Source organism: Nannospalax galili, unplaced genomic scaffold (assembly GCF_000622305.1).
Source record: "Nannospalax galili isolate Female #2095 unplaced genomic scaffold, S.galili_v1.0 scaffold1024, whole genome shotgun sequence".
Taxonomy (NCBI): domain Eukaryota; kingdom Metazoa; phylum Chordata; class Mammalia; order Rodentia; family Spalacidae; genus Nannospalax; species Nannospalax galili.
This window is the reverse complement of record NW_008351455.1, coordinates 211,176-231,481: the sequence shown is the minus strand read 5'-3', so window position 1 is coordinate 231,481 and position 20,306 is coordinate 211,176. Positions and strand designations below refer to the sequence as shown.

The 20,306-nt window shown below is 37.3% G+C and overlaps 1 protein-coding gene across 1 annotated transcript in view; it reads left to right on the top strand.

The window, feature by feature from the left end:
• Positions 1–16,994, top strand: part of Pgap1 (post-GPI attachment to proteins 1) — an 84,942-nt gene extending 67,948 nt beyond the window's left edge. Inside the window, exons 24-25 of the mRNA XM_029553613.1 lie at positions 7,584–7,688; positions 9,090–16,994. Coding sequence (XP_029409473.1) covers positions 7,584–7,688; positions 9,090–9,228 — 244 coding nt within the window. The 3' untranslated portion in view covers positions 9,229–16,994. The remainder of the gene's footprint in view (positions 1–7,583; positions 7,689–9,089) is intronic.
• Positions 16,995–20,306: the final 3,312 nt, after the last annotated feature.

Here is a 20,306-nt window from a genome sequence, read left to right as displayed (position 1 = left end):
GTTTCATTTTGACATTTTTGTACAGGTATGTAAGGCATGTTGACATTACATATATCCTTTACTATGCTGAGGTCACCTTCTCTTGGTCCCTGCTTCAATAACTGTTAGTCCCTCTTTCCAAACAATCTTCTTGTATTTTCATATCTGTTTTAAAATTTCACACACGAGAGAAAATATACCATGTTCATTTTTCTGAGTCTGGCTTATTTCATTTAACATGTTAGTACTCAGTTTGATCCATTTTCTGGCAAACACTGCGACTTTTCTTCTCTGTGGCTGAATAATACTCCAGTGTGCGTATATGCCGCATATTCATTCATGGGCATTTACGCCCGTCCTATAACTTAGCTATTATGAAGCCTGCTGCAAAAAATACTTGCAGATATGTTACATGTAGGACCTTTCTTGTTCAGAATTGCTTTGGCTGTTTGGAATCCTTTGTGCTTCCAAATAAGTTTTTTAATAAGGTTTATCAGGTTCTCCGAGGAAGGCCATTGAGATTTTGATAGGAATCACATTGAATCTGTAGATTGCATTCCATATTAAGACCATCATTACAATATTAATTCTGCTGATCCATTAATATAGAGGGTCTTTTGATCTAGTGTTTTCCTTGGTTTCTTTAGTGTTTTATAGGTTTCACTGTAGAAATCTTTAGTTTCCTTGGCTAGGTTTATTTTTTGGTGTTTCATTGATTTATGTTTTTTAGATTGTTGTAAATGGTATCATTTTCCTGCATTCTTTCTCAGCAAGTTCACCACTGGTATACAGAAACATATATTGATTTGTCTCCTGCTATTTACTGAAAATATTTATCAAATCTAAGAGTTTTCTAATGAGTTTTCAGGGTCTTTTAAATATAGGATCACATTTTCTATTAATAGAGATAGTTTGACTTTCCCTCTCCTATTTGTATCCCTTTTATTTCTTTGTCTTGCTTTATTTCTCTAAAACTTCAAGAACTATATTGAATGAGAGAGACTATGGGGGAGGGTCCTAGCAAGATGGCTTAGTGTTTAAGAGCCCTGACTACTCTTGAGAGGACTTGGCTTCGGTTTCCAGCATCCACATGGAGGTTAACAACCATATATAACTCCAGTTCCAGGGGATCCAATGCCTTCTTCTGATCACCAGGGGAATTGCACAACACAGGTACACTTACATACATGCAGGCAAAACACTCATACATATACAATAAAAATAAATAAATAAATTTTAAAAAGGAGTGGGGAGAGTGGGCACCCCTTGTCTTTCAGTTTTTCTCCCATTCAGCATGTCAGCTGTAGGTTTGTTATATATGTCCTTTTCTGTGTTGAGGTCTTAGCTTCTAGTCTTGAAATCTTAATACTTTTTAAATGACAGGATATTGAATTTGTCAAAGGATTTTTTTTCATCTGTTAAGGTTCCCTGTACCTCAGCTAGTCTGAAACTTGCTATATAGACCAGGTTGGTCTCAATTTCACAGAGATCTGCCTGCCTCCACCTCTGCAGCACTGGGATTAAAGGTATGCACCACCACACCTGGCTGGTTTTGTTCTTGGTTTTATTCATCCACTATATTATGCTTTTTGGTTTGTGCATATATGCCATCCTTGCATCTCTGGAATGAGACCAACATAATTATGATGTTTGGTCATTTGAATGTGTTAATATTTGCAAGTGTTTTATTGAGAATCTCAAAGAGATTACTCTGTAGTTTCCTTTTTTTTTTGTATCCACTTCCTATTTTGGTTCAGATCAATACTGTTTTATAGACTTCTTTATGAAATAAATTGAGGAGAATTGGTATGTGTTCTTTAAAGGTCTGGAAGAACCAGCAGTGAATTCGTCTACTCCTGGGCCTTTTTTGTTGGGATACTATTACTGCTGTGATCTCACTGCCTATTGCAGCCTGTTTAGGTTGTTTGTATCCTCTTGGCTCAATTTTGGGAGGTCATAATGTGTCTAGAAATTTATCCATTTCTTCTAGATTTTCTAACTTATTGGAATATAAATTTTTAAATATTCCCTGGAGACTCTCTAGATTTCAGTGGTATCTGTTTTAACATCCTCCTTTTTTGTCTCTAATTTTATTAATTTATGTTTTCTTCTTTTCCTTTGTTGGTTTGGCTAAGGGCTTGCCAATCTTGTTTACCATTTCAGAGAACCTACTCTGTTTCAGTGATCCCTGATATTTGTTCTTTGAGTCTCTGTTTCATTCATTTCTATCCTAATGTTTATTATTTCTTTCTGTTTACTAGTTTTGTGTTTAACTTGTTATTTATCAAAGACATTGAGGTGCACCATTAGGTTATTTGAGACCTATCAGATTTTTGGTGGTGGTGGTGGTGGTGGTGGTTTGTTTGTTTGTTTGGTTGGTTGGTTTGGGGTTTTTATTTTGTTATGTTTTGTTGTTTTTGTTTGTTTTGAGATAGGATCTCACTAAGTTGCCCTGACTGGCCTGGAGCTCACTGTGAAGACCAGGCTGGCCTCAAACTCAGAAACCCACCTGCCTCTACCTCCCAAGAACTGGGATTAAAGGTGTGTACCACCACATTCAGCCTAATTTTTTTTTAATGTAGGTCCTCATAGCTATAAACTTCCTCCTTAAACATTCCTTTGCCATATCCCAAAACTTTTGATAAGTGTTTTCATTTTCATTTGATTCTACAAATTAAAACAAATTTTTTAGTTTTTATTTGATATATATGAATGTTTTGCCTGCATGTATGTAAATACACCATGTGTGTGCAGTGCCTGTGGAGGTCAGAAGAGGGTGATAAATCCCCTGAAACTGGAGTTATAGGTGGTCATGAGCCACTATTTGAGGGCTAGGAACCAAACTAGCCAGTACTCTTAACTGCTGAGCCATCTCTCCAGCCCTGATTCTAGGATTTTTAAAATTTTCCCTTAATTGAAGAAATGTCACCCCACTAATCATTCAAAGGTTGGCTTTAAATTTTATTTTGTTTTATTTTAACAGAAGATTTTCATGTTTTTGTATTTGTTAAGACTTGCTTTAAGTCTTAAAATGTGATTTATTTTGGAGAAAGTTCCAGGACTGCTGAGAAGAATGTGTATTGTACATCTATTGAATAGAATAGTCTGGAGATGTTTGTTGAGTTCATCTGCTGTATGAAGTGGTTTGAGTCTGGCATTTGACATTTGGAGGAGGAAGAGGCCTAGATGACCTAACTTATGATGATGGGAGTGTTGTTGTCATCCATTGTTATTATAACTGGATCAGACTATACCTTTATGTCCAGTAGGGTTTTTTTCTGAAATTGGATGCCCCACCATTCAGTATATATATTTACAATTGTGGTGTCTTCTTAATGGACTGTTTCCTTATTAATATGTAGTTCCCTCTTTATCTCTTCTAATTTTGACCCAAAGTGAAGTCTACTTTGTCAGATATAAATACAGCTGCTTCTACTTATTCTCAGATTGGAATCCCTCTCTTCCATCCTTTCACTTTCAGTCTAGTTATGTCTTTGTCAGTGAAGTGAGATTCTTTCAGATGGCATACAGTTCAGCCAGTCTAATGTAGAGAATTAAAGCCATTTACTTTTAGTGTGAGTATTCAAAGGGATGCACTAATTTCTCCTTCACCTTAGAGATTTGCTGATTTACTGAATTACTAATGTTTAATTCTTTCCTAAGTCTCATTTGCTTATAAGTTTTTTAGGGGACTTTCTTTCCCAGGCTTTCATACTTGTATCTTTCCTCTTTTATGTGGTAGCCCTTTAAATACCTTCTGCAGTGCTGCTATCATATTCCTGAAATACTTCAGCTGATTCATATCAGGGAAGTATTAATTACTGCTTAAAATTAAATGGATAACATTGCTGGGTATAGTAATCTTAGCAATTATTTTGTTTCAGGGATTACAGTGCATCAGTCCAAGCCATGTGTGGTGGCACACACTTGTAATTCTAGCACATGAGAGACTCAGAATTCAAGGTCATCCTGAGCCACATAGCGAACTCCAGACCCATCTGGACTACATAGCAAGATTCTGTCTTAACAAAACAAAAGAAAAAGCCATACATCATTTCCTGCTCTTTGCCTTGAGGGTTTCTGATATACTGTTACTCTGACAGGTTTTCCTTCATATGTAACTTGATACCTCTTTCAGCTTTCAATATTCTTTCCTTGTTCTAAACATGATATTTTTAGCTATAGTGTGACAGAGAGATAGTCTTTTCTGGCCATGTCCATGTGAGGTTCTATATGTCTCCTATGTTTATTGCTTTCCCTAGATAGGGAGAATTTTCTGCTATAATATCATTAAATATGTTTTCTGTGCTTTTAGTTTCTATCCCAGTTCCCTTAGACACACCCCAGATTAATAGAAGGTTTATCCTCTTAATCATCTCCAAGCGGTGTTGGATGTTGTGGTCCTGATATTTTTTTCTATTTTCTTCCCTCCCTCCCTTTTTCCTTCCTTCTTATCTATTTGAACTTTGTCTTCAATCTCTGGTATTCTTTCTGCTGCCCGGTATAGTCTTTTGTTGATTTTCCATTGTGTTTTTAAATTGATTTATTGAGCTTTTTCATCCCCAAGATTCCCACTTGGCATTTTTCAAAAACTATGTGTCTTTGCTGAGTTTCTCATTGAAGTTGCTGAATTTCTCATCCAGATCTTGAATTGAGTTCTTTCCTTCAATTGTCTGTTTGAATCTTCTTTGAAGTCACTGACTTATTTAAAACTAGACTTTTTGAGGCTGGGCATGGTAGTGCATGCTTTAATCCCAGCACTCAGAAGGCAGAGCAGAGATAGGCAGATCTCTGTGAGCTCAAGGCCAGCCTCGAATTGGCTATGTAATTGGTCTACATAACCAATTACAAGCCAGTCAGGGCTGCGTAGTGAGACCTTATCTAAAAAAACAAAGCAAACCCCATTAGACTTTTGAATTCTTTGCCATTTCAACCATTCAGTATCTTTGCATGCAACTGTTAAAGAGTTACAAACTTTTGGAGGATTCATATTGCCCATTTCAGGTTTCTGTGTTGTGATTTGCTCCTCCATGGGGATGGATATCTTGTCCAGCTTTGTAGGGTGTGTGTGTGGGGGTCTTCTTAGCCAACAGCCTTCTCTGGAAGGCTTAATCCCCAGTATTGTGCAGAGAACACTTCCAAAACAGCAACCACCAGCACAAACCAGAATCAAAAGTACAATAAAAAAATCAGTTCAAGAAATTGATGTTACCACTAACCATAGAAAAGGAAGTGGTAAAAAATTCTATGTAATAGATTTAAAATTAATTAAAGTAAAAGTAATGGCAATAAGAGAATGAAATAATGGAGGGGGGCAGGGAAAGCAGCAGCAGTGACGTGAAGGGGGAGAAGGAATGTGAAGTGAAGAATAGCATAAAAATTCCTGATTACAAATTTAAATGTTAAATACAGCTAGATAAAAATAAAGGGAAGAAAAATATATTTGAGAATTATAACAAGAGCCTGGAGAGATGGCTCAGTGGTTAAGAGCAGATACTGTTCTTGCAGAGGTCTCAAATTTGGTTCTTTAAAAAAAAAAAAAAAACAATGTATTCATTTTTACTTTATTTTATTTTATGGGGGCTCCCAGCTAGCTGTAACTCCAGCTCCTCTTCTGTCCTCCACAGGCACTTGTACATATGTGTACATAGACATACACAGGCACACACATGTATACATAATTAAAAATAATAAAAATCTTAAAATACAGATAAAGTAAAAATGACATTAAAATGCAACAAAAACTAAAGCAAACAAACAAAAAACTCAAAAAATTAAAGAAGCTTCTTTCCAGATGTTCTATATTGGCATCTACCAGGTCTGAGGTAGGCTAGTAGCCAATAGCATCTGTGGTCTGTTGTGGTTCCTCTCTGTCCCATCATATCTGGGTGCTGTATGCAGCTAAGGGCTGGGTGGGTAAGGGTATGTGGTCAGTGTCAAGATGGTATATGCTTAAGCATCCCCTCTTTCCTTACTGAGAACTCTGCTGGCCCCAGTACAGTTCCCACTCACTTTAGAGGCCCTTCGCCAGCATGTGCACTTAGGGGCAACAAAATCCAAGTTAAGAGAAATGCATGGAACCCGGAATTCTGCTTACTGATCTCAGTGCTTTCAGCCCCCACCCAGCAGTAGGCAACCTTTTTAGGAGGGAGGAGGCTGAGGAAATCAAAGAATCCACTGGACCTAAGTGCAGATCTCTGAAACCTACCCAGTAGCAAAGCACGTATGGCAAGAAGAGCTCCAGACTTAGTACTCCACTGTGGCAGCCTTGGGATTCTCTGTCTACAGGCAGTCAGACTTGATCCTCACCACAGACAGTAGGCCTATCAGCTCCTGCACACCTCGCAGCCTCACCTTGCTGCCTCTTACCCACCGTCTCCACAGCTACTTCTCGAGGTGGTCCTCCACTCAGTATGTGGCAGGGTGTCCCCAGGCTTCCTGACTTTTATTCCTTGTTTTCAAGTCCCCAGTGTCTCACTGTTACCGGCTCTCTGTGAAGAATACACCCAGCTTACAGCCCTCAGATACAGAGAGCAAAGCGGTGTTCTGCATTGCTGTCACTGTCACAGCAGATCTCACTGCAGCTAAGACTCCCAAGAAGTGTGGCTTTCCCTTGTGGCTGGGCCTGCCAGTCTGTTGTCACCAGGGCTGCCTGGCTTACTTGTGGTTGGAGCTTCTGGTTCCTCTCACCCCAGGGAGTCTGACGGCTGTGGACTGTTTTCTCCTTATATTACCTCACTCCATGCTCTTTAGCTGTCCTGCTATCTCTTTCTTGATTCCTGTTGCTCTTCTCTTTCTTTTTTCAAAATCTAGTCTCCTTTGTTGCTGTGACCCCTTTCCTATAATTTTAAATACATTTCCAGATAAAAGGCTACCACAGCTAGTAGTTGAATTAAATCAAAGGATACCTGATGTGAATATCCTTTCTTTTGTTCCTCATCTTAGTCAAGATCTGGACTTTTGTTCAGATTTAGTCAGAATTGAGAAACATATACAGCAGGATTCTCAAGGGCTATAGACCTCTTACTGTCAATAACAAGTGAGGAGATTTTGAGACCTACTTTATAGAAACCTTCATTTGATATGTTTCCATATTGGACTATCTTAAATGGCCAGGAATGTTAAGTAATTTGTTTTTTGTTTTGTTTTGTTTTTTTGTTTTTGGTCTTTTTGAGACAGGGTCTCCCTGTAGCCCCAGCTGTCCTGGAACTCACTATGTAGACCAGGCTGGCCTTGAACTCAACCGAGATCCTCCTGACTCTGCCTCCTGAGTGCTGGGATTAAAGGCATGCACCACCATGCCCAGCCAGTAATTTGTTTTTTAAGAGCTCTATGTGACCCTTTTGTAGGGCACACTTCCCACTTTTGGTGTTTTAATTGCCTTTAGTAGTTTCTGAGCATAATACTCAATATGGAGTCTTAAATATGTAGATAATTTAGATCAGGAATTCATTATTAGAGATTTCATGAGCTGTTTATAGAGCTCTCATAACTATATTGCTATTGCAACTTTTTGAAAACTACTTAATTTGATTGATTCAGTAATTTAAAATGCTCCATTCTGCTTTGTTGATGACATGTTTTAATTTTTCTTCATACTTTAGGTATTATTTTAAACTCAGTCCTGACCCATGTAAACCCTTGGCATTTATCCTTATCCCAACTATGGTGATTCTTGGAAACACTCACACAGTTTCAGTAAAATCAAGGTAATAACTTAATCTTTTTCTCACATCTGTTAATGGCTTTATCACTGTTCGTTTGAATGTTCTTTTTCTTATTTCATTTGATTGCTCCTAAAAGTAAAACCATAAAGTGATTGTGAGCTATGTCTAGTTTATATGCAAATGTGCTTGTTTTCTTAATTGTAGGGTTTTTTTCTGTTCAGAAAATGAGTTTTTCTTTTAAAACTTAACCCTTACATGATATGGTATCTAAGATTTGCTTCAAAGAAAAATATGGAGTAAATAAAGTAGACAGGGCTATAGGTAAAGCAAGGTGAGCTATGATTCAACCCTTTTTCAAACTGAGTGATGGGCACATGAGGCTTGGCTATGCTGTTGGTTCATTTCACTTCTGTATGCGTTTGACATACTTGGTAATAACACATGACTTCTATTCACTGAGCGTTTGCTGTGGGAGACCTCTTTAGTTGATTTTGAGAGAGATTTATAACTATTCTAGAATCAAGCAGATCTGGGATTTAAATCCCAATTTAGAAGCCAAAAGTGGTACTGTGTGCTTTTGATCCCAGCACTTGGAAGGTAAAGCAAGAGAGTTGGAAGTCAGGGTCATCCTCAGCCACATAGAGTTGGTGGCCAGCCTGGGCTACATGAGACCATATCTCACATAAATAAATTATAAATAAATAAAAATAAATTTTGACTTGGCCATTTAATAGCTGTTCATGGGCTTAAGTCCTCTTCTCTTCAGTTTCTCCCTTTTTAGAGTAAAAAGAAAATAGTTTGTCCTGAAACTAGTTTTCTTTTAAGAATATTTAGCGTTTTAGTTGATATGCTCCTTTTCTCAGGAACTAAAAATATTTCATCTTTTCTTTGCTTGATTTTCTCTTTAGTTTTCATTTTTATTATTTGCCATTGTAAGCAGAATTAAACATTTCTATAGCAGTGTCTTAGAGAACATTGCTTTTGTTAGAGTTAAGTTTTTAAAGGTAGGATTACTGAATGAAAGTCCAACTGGTATTTTTCTGGTAATGTCTGAGAGACTAAAAATATGACTGATTTCTGGATAGCAATGTTTTTACTTTTCTGGACAAAATATGGCATGTGTTGAGCTTTATAAAATTATGGACAGGTATTTTTTTGAGTTCATTAAAAATTACATTATTTAAAATCACTTAAGCCAGGTAGGGTGGCACACTCCTCTAATCCAAGCATTCAGAAGGCAGGAGGATCCTGAGTTCAAGACCAGCTTGAGCTATGTCACAAAACCCTGTCTCAGAAAACTAAAAATAAATAAATAAAATTTAAATAAACACAAACAAATCATTTAGAACATTATCTTCCCAAAGCTGTATAAAAGATTAATATATTTATTTTGACCCACAATGTAGTTCATATAATAATGTGTATTTCTCTGTCTCTTTGCAGTAAATTATTGAAGACTGCCTCGCAGTTCCCACTTCCGTTGGCTGTGGGTGTGATTGCCTTTGGCTCCTCACACTTATACAGGGTTCCATGCTTTGTTTTCATTCCTCTTTTATTCCATGCGTTATGCAACTTTATGTAAGACTGGACTTAAAGAATGTAAAAATGATTTATGCCTTTAGGACCAGTGATGTAGTGAACATACAGATCTGCCGACATGAACAACGAGGTCCTTTGGAGAAGACAAGTCTATTTTTACAGTATGAAAATAGGAAATTAGTTTTGTAATGCTTGAGGAAAGTAGTTGAAGCATGGTTTCATTGTGTGATGTAGCATCTGTATACTAGCCATTTCTGAAAAATCAGTGAGGGATGTGGTAGCCACTGTCCTGGAGGACTCCTGTACATCCACGGTGCCAGGAATCTTCTAGAGCCTCCGTAGATGCGGCATTGTTAGTGATCTCATGTGAAGCTTCTGTTCATTTCTTCAAATTTTCTTTTAAAAAGTGGGTTTTATATTTGCTATAGTTTACATATTCAAAATAAGTCTTAAAATGTTGTTGAAATTCATAACTGTTTCTCAAAAGTAAAATAGCTGTGAAGCAGTCTTTGGTCAGTTTTTGGCAGCCATGGTAAGCAAAGTTTGATCTGTCTTCCTACATTTATGAAACAGGAGCCTCGAATGATAGGGAGATATATTTTGTTGTCAGCCAGTGTAAGACTGACTAATGGAAATGATTCAAATTCAAAATCCTGAGATTTACTTGTTCCTTTCATGTATGAATCATATGTGTTCTTGGTGAATATTAGAAGACTGTTAAAGAGCTCTGTTATCAAAAGAATAGTCTCAGAAATTCTTCCTGCATTGGAGCAGCTGATTTGTTCTGTTTCTGCCATCTGATTTAATTCAGCGCTCCCATGGTTGCCAAAAGTGCCTCTGCTAATAACAAATTTCTAAAATAACTAAATTTCAGTAGTTGGAAACAACTGTAGGTTTGTACCATTTTTGTCTGCTGACTGGGGAGAACGGGGAGTAGACGTAAGTATAGTATTACATTGATATATAAAACTATTATTGCAGAATGATGGTAAGCAACTGTTAATCCATTAGTACCATAAATATAAACACTACACTTGAGTAAATGGGAACTTGTGCAGGTTTAACAGTAGAAATTCAATTTGCCCAGGCGGCTCCTAGGATTGCTGTTTGACAAACAATAAGGGTAACATTTTATTTCATTTCAAATTTCAGTCATTTCTTAGCTACCAAAAAAAAGGGTGGGGGAGAAAGGTGATGGAGCACAGAAGAGGATAGTTTCTGTTTACTGTCAGTTGAAATAAACTCAGTCTGAGACAGACCTGGCTTACATAGCATTTCACTTAGGTGCATATGCTGTAAATACCCAAAGCCTCTCTAGTAAAGTCCCTAAGTTTCAGTCATTTCACAGTTGCGCTTATGAACTTACATCCTTACTAGTACCCAGCACAGTCCTAAGGAGTTAGTTTCATTTTATTAGCTGTTGTACCTGCCTGTTACAGCCTCTCTGCTACTGCTGCCTGCTAGAGGGCCATTCCCTCCCTCACTGTAATAAGCTGCCCCACTTCCCCTGTTAGTTCTTCCTCAGCCCTTACTGTGTCAGCATTACATGTAGGTGGTCGTGCTGTCACTGTTGAGATTAACAGGTTGTCTGATTCCTTTGTATTCTTTGCTGGCTTCATGCTTAAGTATTCATATTTTCACTTACTAAACTAATGAAGAGAGGTGATTATCCTCATAACAGACATCGCCAACATTCCAGGCTCTTGTTTGGGAGAAGAATCAGAAAGGAATAAACCACACAGTACTGTTTGTTCAGTACCTGAAAGAGAGTGTATTAGATTATACACTTCCCTCATGGACACCACATTTATATTTAAATAGGGACATACCTGCTTTGTTGTACCTGGACAACAACTTTATACACATGTTTTTATACTGCCACTTAACATTAAATTGTATTTCAAGTTACAAGTTAAATGAATGCTTTAACTCTTCTGAATTAGAATTTCTATCCATATACAGAAAGAACTTTAGGAAACTCATTAATTTAGACTTTTTATTGGCAGCCATAATTATGTTTACAAGATCTACAGTCTCCTGGTTTAGTAAATACTGCTGTGAGCAAAACAAAGCAAGCTTGGGTTTCTTATTCATGAGCAGTGCATTTGTTTTTAAAGCAGTAGATTGATTCTCACTGAAATATTTTTGTGGGAGTGTACTTACTACCAAGTCCTAAAGTTTTATTTATGCCTGGGAAATATTTTAAATAATAGTAGTTTGGGTCTTCAACCTTTGGAGGCCACACAGATACAAACACCCATACATAAAGATGGAGACATTTTGACAAGGTCTTCATCAGGCAGTTTAGATACAAATAGTGGGTAGGTTCTATTTGTAGATTAGCAGGATCGAAATTTCTATCCCTTAAGAAAAGGAAATTCCTTTACCTCAGAATTGCATACTTTCTATCATGTTTACAACTTATATTATTGGCTGATAAGAGCACAATTTTTTCAGCAACACATGTAATTGGCAATTAAGTTAGAGATTAAGAGCAGTTTCTGAGTTCCACTATTATGAGCCCTTCCCCCTTTTTAAGAAATTGAGGTTTTGAGTGAGTTTTGTGCTTACAAAACAATTCTGAGACTCTTGTTGATAACTAGGTTGGGCATATGTTAGACGGGACAAAATGCCGAGGGCCCAGTATTGCTGAAACCCTCTCATAGGGTTATTGCTGTTATCATTTAGCTCTGTGCTCTTGTGCTCGCTTTCTCTCTCTCTCTCTCTCTCTCTCTCTCTCTCTCTCTCTCTCTCTCTCTCTCTCTCTCTCTCTCTCCCCGTGTATGTGCCAGGGATTGAATCCAGGGCCTCATGTATGCCAAGCATGTTCTCTGCTACTGAACTGTGCACACCTAGCCCTTGTTTACACTTTCTTTTTTCTAGATTAATTTCATGTCAAAATTAAGCAAATTCTACTCTTTTCTGGGTTATCACCATAATGCTGTGGTTCTAAAGAAGCCATTTATGCTTGATTAATATTACTTTTTGAGTCTAATATATAGTGATTGTATATTGATTAATCTTTTAATTTTTTATAGTCAGTCAGATTTTAGCTGACTCTAAAGGAATACCTTTTACTGAATGAACTATAATAGTATCCATAGAATTACAAAGTACAGAATACGACAGAAATAACTTGAGTAGGGGGCCTACTGAATGTTTGCTGTTCATTACGTTGTCACTCATGTAGGCATCACACATTTCCACAACTTTCACAGATTTGTATGAGGCAGTTTATTTGTCCTGCTCATGACTAAGGTCCTATACCTCCTTAACTCTTCCTCACTTATAGCATAATGCATTCATTTCACCGTGCAACTTATTAGTACCTCTTATGGAATGTGATCCAGAGAAATAAAGGGAAGTAAGATGTACTTTTCAATTTAGTTCCAGAAGAGGCAGGAGAAATAGGGGCCAGTGGGCCTGGAGAAATGGTTCAGTTGGTTAAGTGCTTGCTGTGCAAGCATGAGGACCTGAGTTCAGATTCTAGGCACTCTCATAAAAAATGGTGCATGGCAGCATGTGCCCAGCACTGGGGTGGTGGTGACAGATGCATCTGTCTGGGACTTGGTGATCAGCCAGCCTAGCTAAATTGGCAAGCTCCAGGTTCAGAAAAAGATCATGTCTCAAAAAATAAGGAAAATGACGGAGAAAGACACCCAGCATTGCCCTCTAGCCTTCCCATGCTCATGTGTGTGCACATGTATACACACATGCATACACATAAAATTTTAAGTGTGTGGCAGAACCACAAATACCATGAGGTAAACTAGGGCTGATTCCCGAATCCCCACATCAAGCAGGTGGCTTGTATTTTACCTTAGGTGTTAAGTCTAAATTAGTGCATTGCCTAGCAGTGTCATTTGGTTTGGTGCAAAACTTGAGACTGTTTCACTTGAAATTTTAGGAAGTGTTTTTTTTTTAATCATTTGAGGAAAATCATTGAGGAAAATTGTGTTGGGATTATAACTAGCTAGGCATTTGTTGGTTGTTTTTCATCAGTGTATAGAATTTGTGAATTTGTCTATCATAGGAAACAGAAGACCTTGTGAAGTTTAAGGGTCGAAATCAACTGAGTATGATACTTTCTAGAATAAAAGGATAAATACAAGTCTCTATGTGTTATGATACATGCCAGGGAAGCTTCCTTTCCAAGTCAATGTAAATACAGAACATACCACTTCAAAATTGTAAGATTGTGTACTGAGATTTTAGTCCAGTCTTTTTGAACAGAAGACATTTTGAATTCTGTAGTAAAGTTTCATTTATACTAGAATTACTAACAAATTCTTTTACAATAAGGTTTACTGATATGTGAGGACATAAGAATGTTCTGGGGCTCCTCACGTTCCTTACTTTTCATAAGGATTACAGGAAAAAAAGTCATATTGGTAATCCACATATATGAGCTATAAATGCTTACAATTTTTCATCTTTTTAAAATATATTGTGAATAAAGAAAACTGAATTTTATATGCTAATAACTTAGATTTGAGAAATGGTAGAAATAGCTGTTATTTCATTAATAATAAAATTTGGAAATGGTAGAAATAGACAGCTGTTACTTCATTAATAATATGAATGCAATACTGCACTGAAATGGATAAAGGTTTTCTAAGTTACAACTTGATTGGGTAGTCTGTGAGTAGTAATTTTTAAATCAAGAACAGTTCTTTCTGAAAGTATTTGGCATGTTATGCTGCCAAAAACATCAGAAGCACTAAGAAACCATTTACTTTCTGATGATTTTATATGAGACCTGATATCCAAGTGAGAACCAATCTGTAATCGTTCTGTACATTGTAAGTTGGTGAGAAATTGTATCTGTTGGTGTGATTTGGCTAGTTCGTGTAAGTTTGCATATCTGAATTCTAATCTTAGTTTAGGAAGTAAATGTAGCCATTTTTGTAAAGTTCATATGCTATTTTTAATGTTATTTTGATTTTTAGTATTTATATAGTAGTAATATTACTAGTAAAAATGTTTAGAGACAAAGCATAGAGCCAGTGCTCTGAAGCCCAAGTGATGGGCATATTTTGCATTTTATGTGCGGCTTCTTCGGTTTCATATTGGACTTTTTACATCCCTTTTTTTAGGAAAAAAAGACACATTTGAATTATTTTTAGCATAATCTGCATTGGAAATAGTGTAAGCATTCTCATGGTTAGCAAAATATTCTTTGCCACCAAAGCTAAATGAAACTGTAAAATACCTCTGGATATTTGTGCCAATTAACTTTTCTTAGTATGTTGGGATTAAAACAAGAGTAATCTTTTCAGTATTTTCATCTAGAACTTATAATAAATGTATATATTGTGAAAATGTATATTCCATACTCTAGTTTTCTTTGAAAATGTTCAAAATTAGAGCATAGTGTATTCTGCTGTGTCTGGTTTCTTGAATGTTCCCTGGCTTTGCTGAGTAAAAGATCAGTCCACTTACTAAAACTCTTTTGGCAGTTAATTGAAATAATCATTTGAAACCATTTGGCTTTGGGTTTGTTTGGTGATATGAAACATTAGTGTGTGTTGTACAGTCCATTTTTGGTACAGTCATCTCATTTATGTCATTGAGAGTTTGCCCTGTGAGATTTGTTTTCTATGTTTCTGCTCAGTCCCTCTATTTAGACACGTTTCACAAGGGAAAATTATCTACTAGAGACTAACATAATATAACAGAGTAAACCTTGTAAAATGGACATCTTATAGAAAAATGTTAAGAAACAAAAATGTGAGTACAAAAATACAGCATCAAGATGATGTTATTGTGAAAGAAAACTAGAAATACAATGGGCTCAGAAACTAGGTTTATCTGCTGGAACTCCTTTAATTTATCCTCATAGAAATGTTATGGGAATTTCTGTGTCTCGTTTTATGGATTTTCCTGTCATTTAAATACTCTTTCTCTGTCCAGTGTGGTAATGTTGGTATGTTTTGCATAAGTAGCCTTGGAAGTGAGAAGGCAACACAGCCAAATATTGAAATATTTAGCCTTGCTTTGGTAGCAGTTTATCTAATTATCTAATGGGAGCTATGGATAATATTAGTAAAAAAAGTGATATAGGAGAGCTGAATGTATTGTTTTGGCCTGATTGTACTGTGGTTTTTTAAATTTAGGATTAACTGTAAATGTAGCAACATGCCCAAGAGAAACCAGACCAAAATTGAATATATATATGTATCATCACTGTGACCTTGAACTTATTTGGGATAAAACAGACTGTGCCTTAAAATGATAAAGCAATGCCCTGCAGCTTTGTAACTGTATATTTTGTTATGGGTGGCCTTCTCAAAATTAATCTGAAATCCTTTCTTTAAAGTTGTTGAAATAAAAGTTTTAAGTACAGTCGACCCATTCTTCCCTTGGCATCCACACAGCCGTCGTTCTTGAGGCCTCCCTTAATTTACAGAGTTCTGAGTTAAAATTGGCATAGGCTGCATACATGTAGAAAATTAGGGTTGGCTAAAGTTTCTGGGGAAAAGCATTTTAAGGGACGATCATGGCACTTCTGTTCTAAATTTTCTGCACATGAAAACGAATCTTCAAAATGTATTTTTGTTATATTAATGAATAGCCTATCAAAGATGTGGATTCCATCTAAGACTTGTGCCCCAGTTCTGGCAGGTTGAGACTTGCATTTATATTATCAGATAAGGTTCATTTACCCAGAAATGATTTTTCCAGTAACCAAATTCAGGTTGATGTATTTTTTTTTTAACATTATTTCCCCTTATTTCACTTTTGTCTTTTTCCTGCCTGATTATATTTAAGGTATCAAAAGAATTGACTCTTCTGGTTTTTATTTAATGTAAAGCCTTGCATTTACTGTACTTGTTAAAACAATGAGTATAATTTCCATTAAAGTTCAAATTACTATTTATAGGATAATCATGTTTTTTTGGCAAAAGATGCCCACATTTCTGTGTACTCAAAGTTTGTTGTTTATTTTACCATGTTAATTTTGAACAAAGACTCAATATGTTTCCTTCCCCTATTTCACCTCTATTACCCCCTGCTGAAAGATTTTTTTAAAGTGTTCTCTAGCCTGGCATGGTGATGCATGCCTTTAATCCCAGCACTTGAGAGGCAGAGACAGGCAGGTCTCTATGAGATTGAGACTAGCCTGATCTATATATAGTGAGTTCTAGGCTAGCGGGGCTATAGGGAGACCCTGTCTCTAAAAAATAAACAAAAAAAGAGTTCTCATAAAATAGCTGGAAAAGACAACATGTCTTTCTTTAAAGCCTGGTCAAATGGACAAAAATGTTTTTTAGACAAGGGTATATAATAAAATAAGTGGCTCTCAACTGGCATCAAACTACATGTTAATGCTGAGATAGACTTGGTTAGTAATCATATATTTGCAAACTGATTTTCTTCTCATCCATAAAGTATTAGTGCATAGTAACAACACTTAAGAGTGCAAAGGACCCTGTACTAAAGTGTGTACTGAAAAATAGTCACCTTGCAGACCTTTCCATTTTGGACATGCATGATCTCTAGTGCTTTGTACAATGTATGGTGTACTAAATACACTTATGTGTAATTCTCTGTGTATTTTCAGTATGGTATAATTAACATTGTTACATTTAATCCATTGTAATTTGGAAAAAGTGCTACTTACTGTACTTTGTAGAGTGTTGTAAACGTTTTTACCTGTGTTTCAACATTATGGTGTAGGTTTAATAGGTGAATATTTGCCTTCAGTCTCCGCTCAGGTATTAACGTGTAGCAATTTTTGGTGCTTTGTTTTCAATCTGTCATAATCTGGTGTTCTGGATGTTCAAAAATAAATTTGGTGAATAAGCACATTTGGTCCAAAGATTACTTACCAGTTTGCATACTGTTGGCAATGTTATCTCTGAAAAGAATACTAAAAATGGTTTCTTTACAACATGTCTAGCATCTTAGAAATTAGAACACACATTAAGCATGAGGCATAATACATCACAAGTAAATACTGGAAAAAAATCTGAGTTTGCCACTTTGTATGGTACAGCTTTGAGTATCCATGTCTATGGACACTTCATAGATCATAGTACATACATTTCTCCCAGAGACCATAGCTTTCCATATAGTAACTTACGTATTACTGGTGCCCAGTTTCTCAATTTAATAAGAATGGAAATGATTTAGACATTGTAGGCAGACTTACAGGTCACCCAGAGTTACTAGCTTGAATCTTTAGAAGACTAGGATTCTGGTTTAACTAGTGCCCAAAATCGTTCAGTTTGGTGGACATTGCCTTGGTCAGTAAAACTCACTTCCGAGGGCTCCTAGAAGCAACTAGAAAGACTTAGGGCTACAAGTTGTCAAATGACACCAAACGATTTGAGCATTTAACATAGATTCAAACTTCATGACAGAATTGGATAGGAGTAAAATGAGATAGGATGTTTCTCAAGGAGCAAGTCTCATATTTTAACCAGCATCCGTAAATATATGAGTATTTGAATTATCTGTCTATACAAATGTGTATAGTATTACATAGACACCCCCCACCCCCCAATGTAGTTTTAAGGATGAGAACCAGGGGGGTAAGAAGCTTGCTCAGTTGTCAAAGTTCCTTCTTCACAAGCATGAAGATCTGAGTTTAGATCCCAGCACCCAGTAAAAGCCCAATGTGGCAATACATGTCTAATTCTAGTGCTGGGGGACACGGGATAGAGAGAGGAGGATCCCTGGGGCTCATTGGCCACGCAGCATAGCTGAATTGATGAGGAATTCCAGGTTCCATGAAGGGTCCTGTCTCAAAAATAAGATGTAGGGCCAGTGAGGTGGCTCAGTGGGCAATGCTGGATGCCAGGCCTGACAACCTGAGGTCAATCCCTGGAACCCACATGATAGAGAAGCGACTCCCACAAGTTGTCCTCTGACCTACACAAAATAAATGTTTTAATTGCATGATAGAATGAAAATGTGGCGAGCAATTGAGGAAGACACTAACATTGACTTTTGGCCTATATACATGTGTAGATGTACCTGCATGTACATGAGCATACACAGAATGAAAGCCAGACATGGTGGGTCACCCTCTTAATCCTAGCACTCAGGAGACTGGGTCTGGGGGCTGCTATGAGTTCAAGTCCTGCCTGGGCTACATAGTGAGTTCCAGCCTAGCTTGAGCTACACAGAATCTGTCTCAACAAAATTTAATGAAAATGTATGTATACATACACTGGAATTTTATTTAGCTGTAAAGAAAAGCGAAGTTTGAAATTTGCAGGTAAGTGAATGGAACCGGAAAACATACTGAGTGAGGTAACGCAGACTTGAAAAGACAAACATCACATGTTCTCACTCATGTGGCTCCTAGTGTTGAATTTTTAGATTTCTATGTTTAACTTGGAAAAGGTATAGAAGCCAGGAATTTAGAAAGAGGGCATTGGCAGGGGAGGGGGAAGAAAGATCTTCAGGAAGGAGGATAATAGAACACAGGTGATCTGAAGGAGGGAAGGGGGAGAGAGGTTTAAGCAGGGAGAGGGAGGGGAGGGGAGGGCAGAGGAGGTAGTGGAGGGAGGGATAACTTACACTGAGGATCTTTGAAAGAGCCATATGGAGGCCTATTTGTATAAGCTTCCTAAGCAAATATATGTATTGCTTGGGAGGGGAGTCAGTTTTCTTTAGGGGTATAGCCCCTGGAAGTTGACCGTGTGCCAGTGAGTGGCCCCACCGTACCATGAGTATATGGACAGCACAAATTGGACTCAGTGGGTTATGTTTTTAAAGATGAAGTTGGGAGGAGGGTAAGGGTGGCTCTGGAAGGAGCTGACAAGAGTGAGGAGGGAATATGATCAAAATACATAGAATGCATGTATAAAATTCTCAAGAAATTAAAATATATTTTGGAGGTGGAGAGATGGCTCTATGTTAAGAGAGAGCACTGACTGCTCTTGCAGAGGACCCAGGTTCAATACCCAGCACCCACATGACAGCTAACAAACACACATAACTCCGGTTGCGGGGATCTGATGCCCTCTTCTGACCTCAGTGGGCATTGCACACATTAAAAAATGTTTTAAATATTTTTAGTATTTATATTTTAAATTAGGACCTGCCAAATGGCTCAGTGAATAAAGGTGCTTGTCACCAAGCCTGAAAACCTGAGTTTGATTCCTGGAACCCACAAAGTGAAAGGAGATAACTGGCAAAAGTTGTCCTTTCACCCTGACACTAGAGTGCCCACACATATACAGACACACCTGTTGTTCACTGTTTCTGGGCCATGATGAGGCAGAACACCATCGTGGAATTGTGTGGCAGAAGAGGCTGCTCATCTTATGGCAGCCCAGAAATAGGGGAGAGGAAGTAACTGGCACAAGATACAGACCCTGAGGACCTGCCCAAAGTACCTTCCAAGTCCTGTTTTTGAGGATCCATTGCCTCCTGATAGAATTAGGAGCCCAGCAATGGGCTAATCCATCAGAGAGATCAAGGCCCTTAGGATCCGGCCACCTTCCCAGAGCCCCCTTCTGAATATGGCTGCTTTGAAGACTAAGCCTTCAGTACATGAGTCTTTAGGGAACATTTCAGAGCAAACTGTAAGAGAAATCTATAGCTAGAACTTCATATTTTCTTTAGCTACGTCCAGGATTTTCTTGAAGCCAATTTTGAAACCACTGACGTAGTCAACATGAAAATCTGAACTTTCTCACTGTTTTTTCTCCTTTTTTTTTTACTTCCCTCATTTTCATTTCTTTATATGTGTAATATTAATTCCCATATAAATTACTGCATAGTGGATTGCAAATTCAATAGTCTACAGTTCTGCAGATGTCAGAGCACAACCCAGCTGCTTTCCCTGCTCAGCCATTCTTCTGAAATCAATTGCACAGTGCTACTAACTCCTATGAGGTTCTTTCAAGTTTGTTGAATTTGTTTCCTTGTGATCACAGAGCTGAGGTTTCTGGTATTTTGCTGACCATCACCCTGTGTTAACATGATTCCCAATGCCATGCTTTGCAATCCCCTTTACTATTAGTGCCTCTAATACCTAGATCCCAATTTACATGGCTTAATAGATAGTTCAAATCCATTAAAATAGTTTCTCCTTTGGACTAACTCAAAACTGGCCTTAATTATATCTGTATAATCTTTTTTGCCATGTAAGGTAATAGTCAT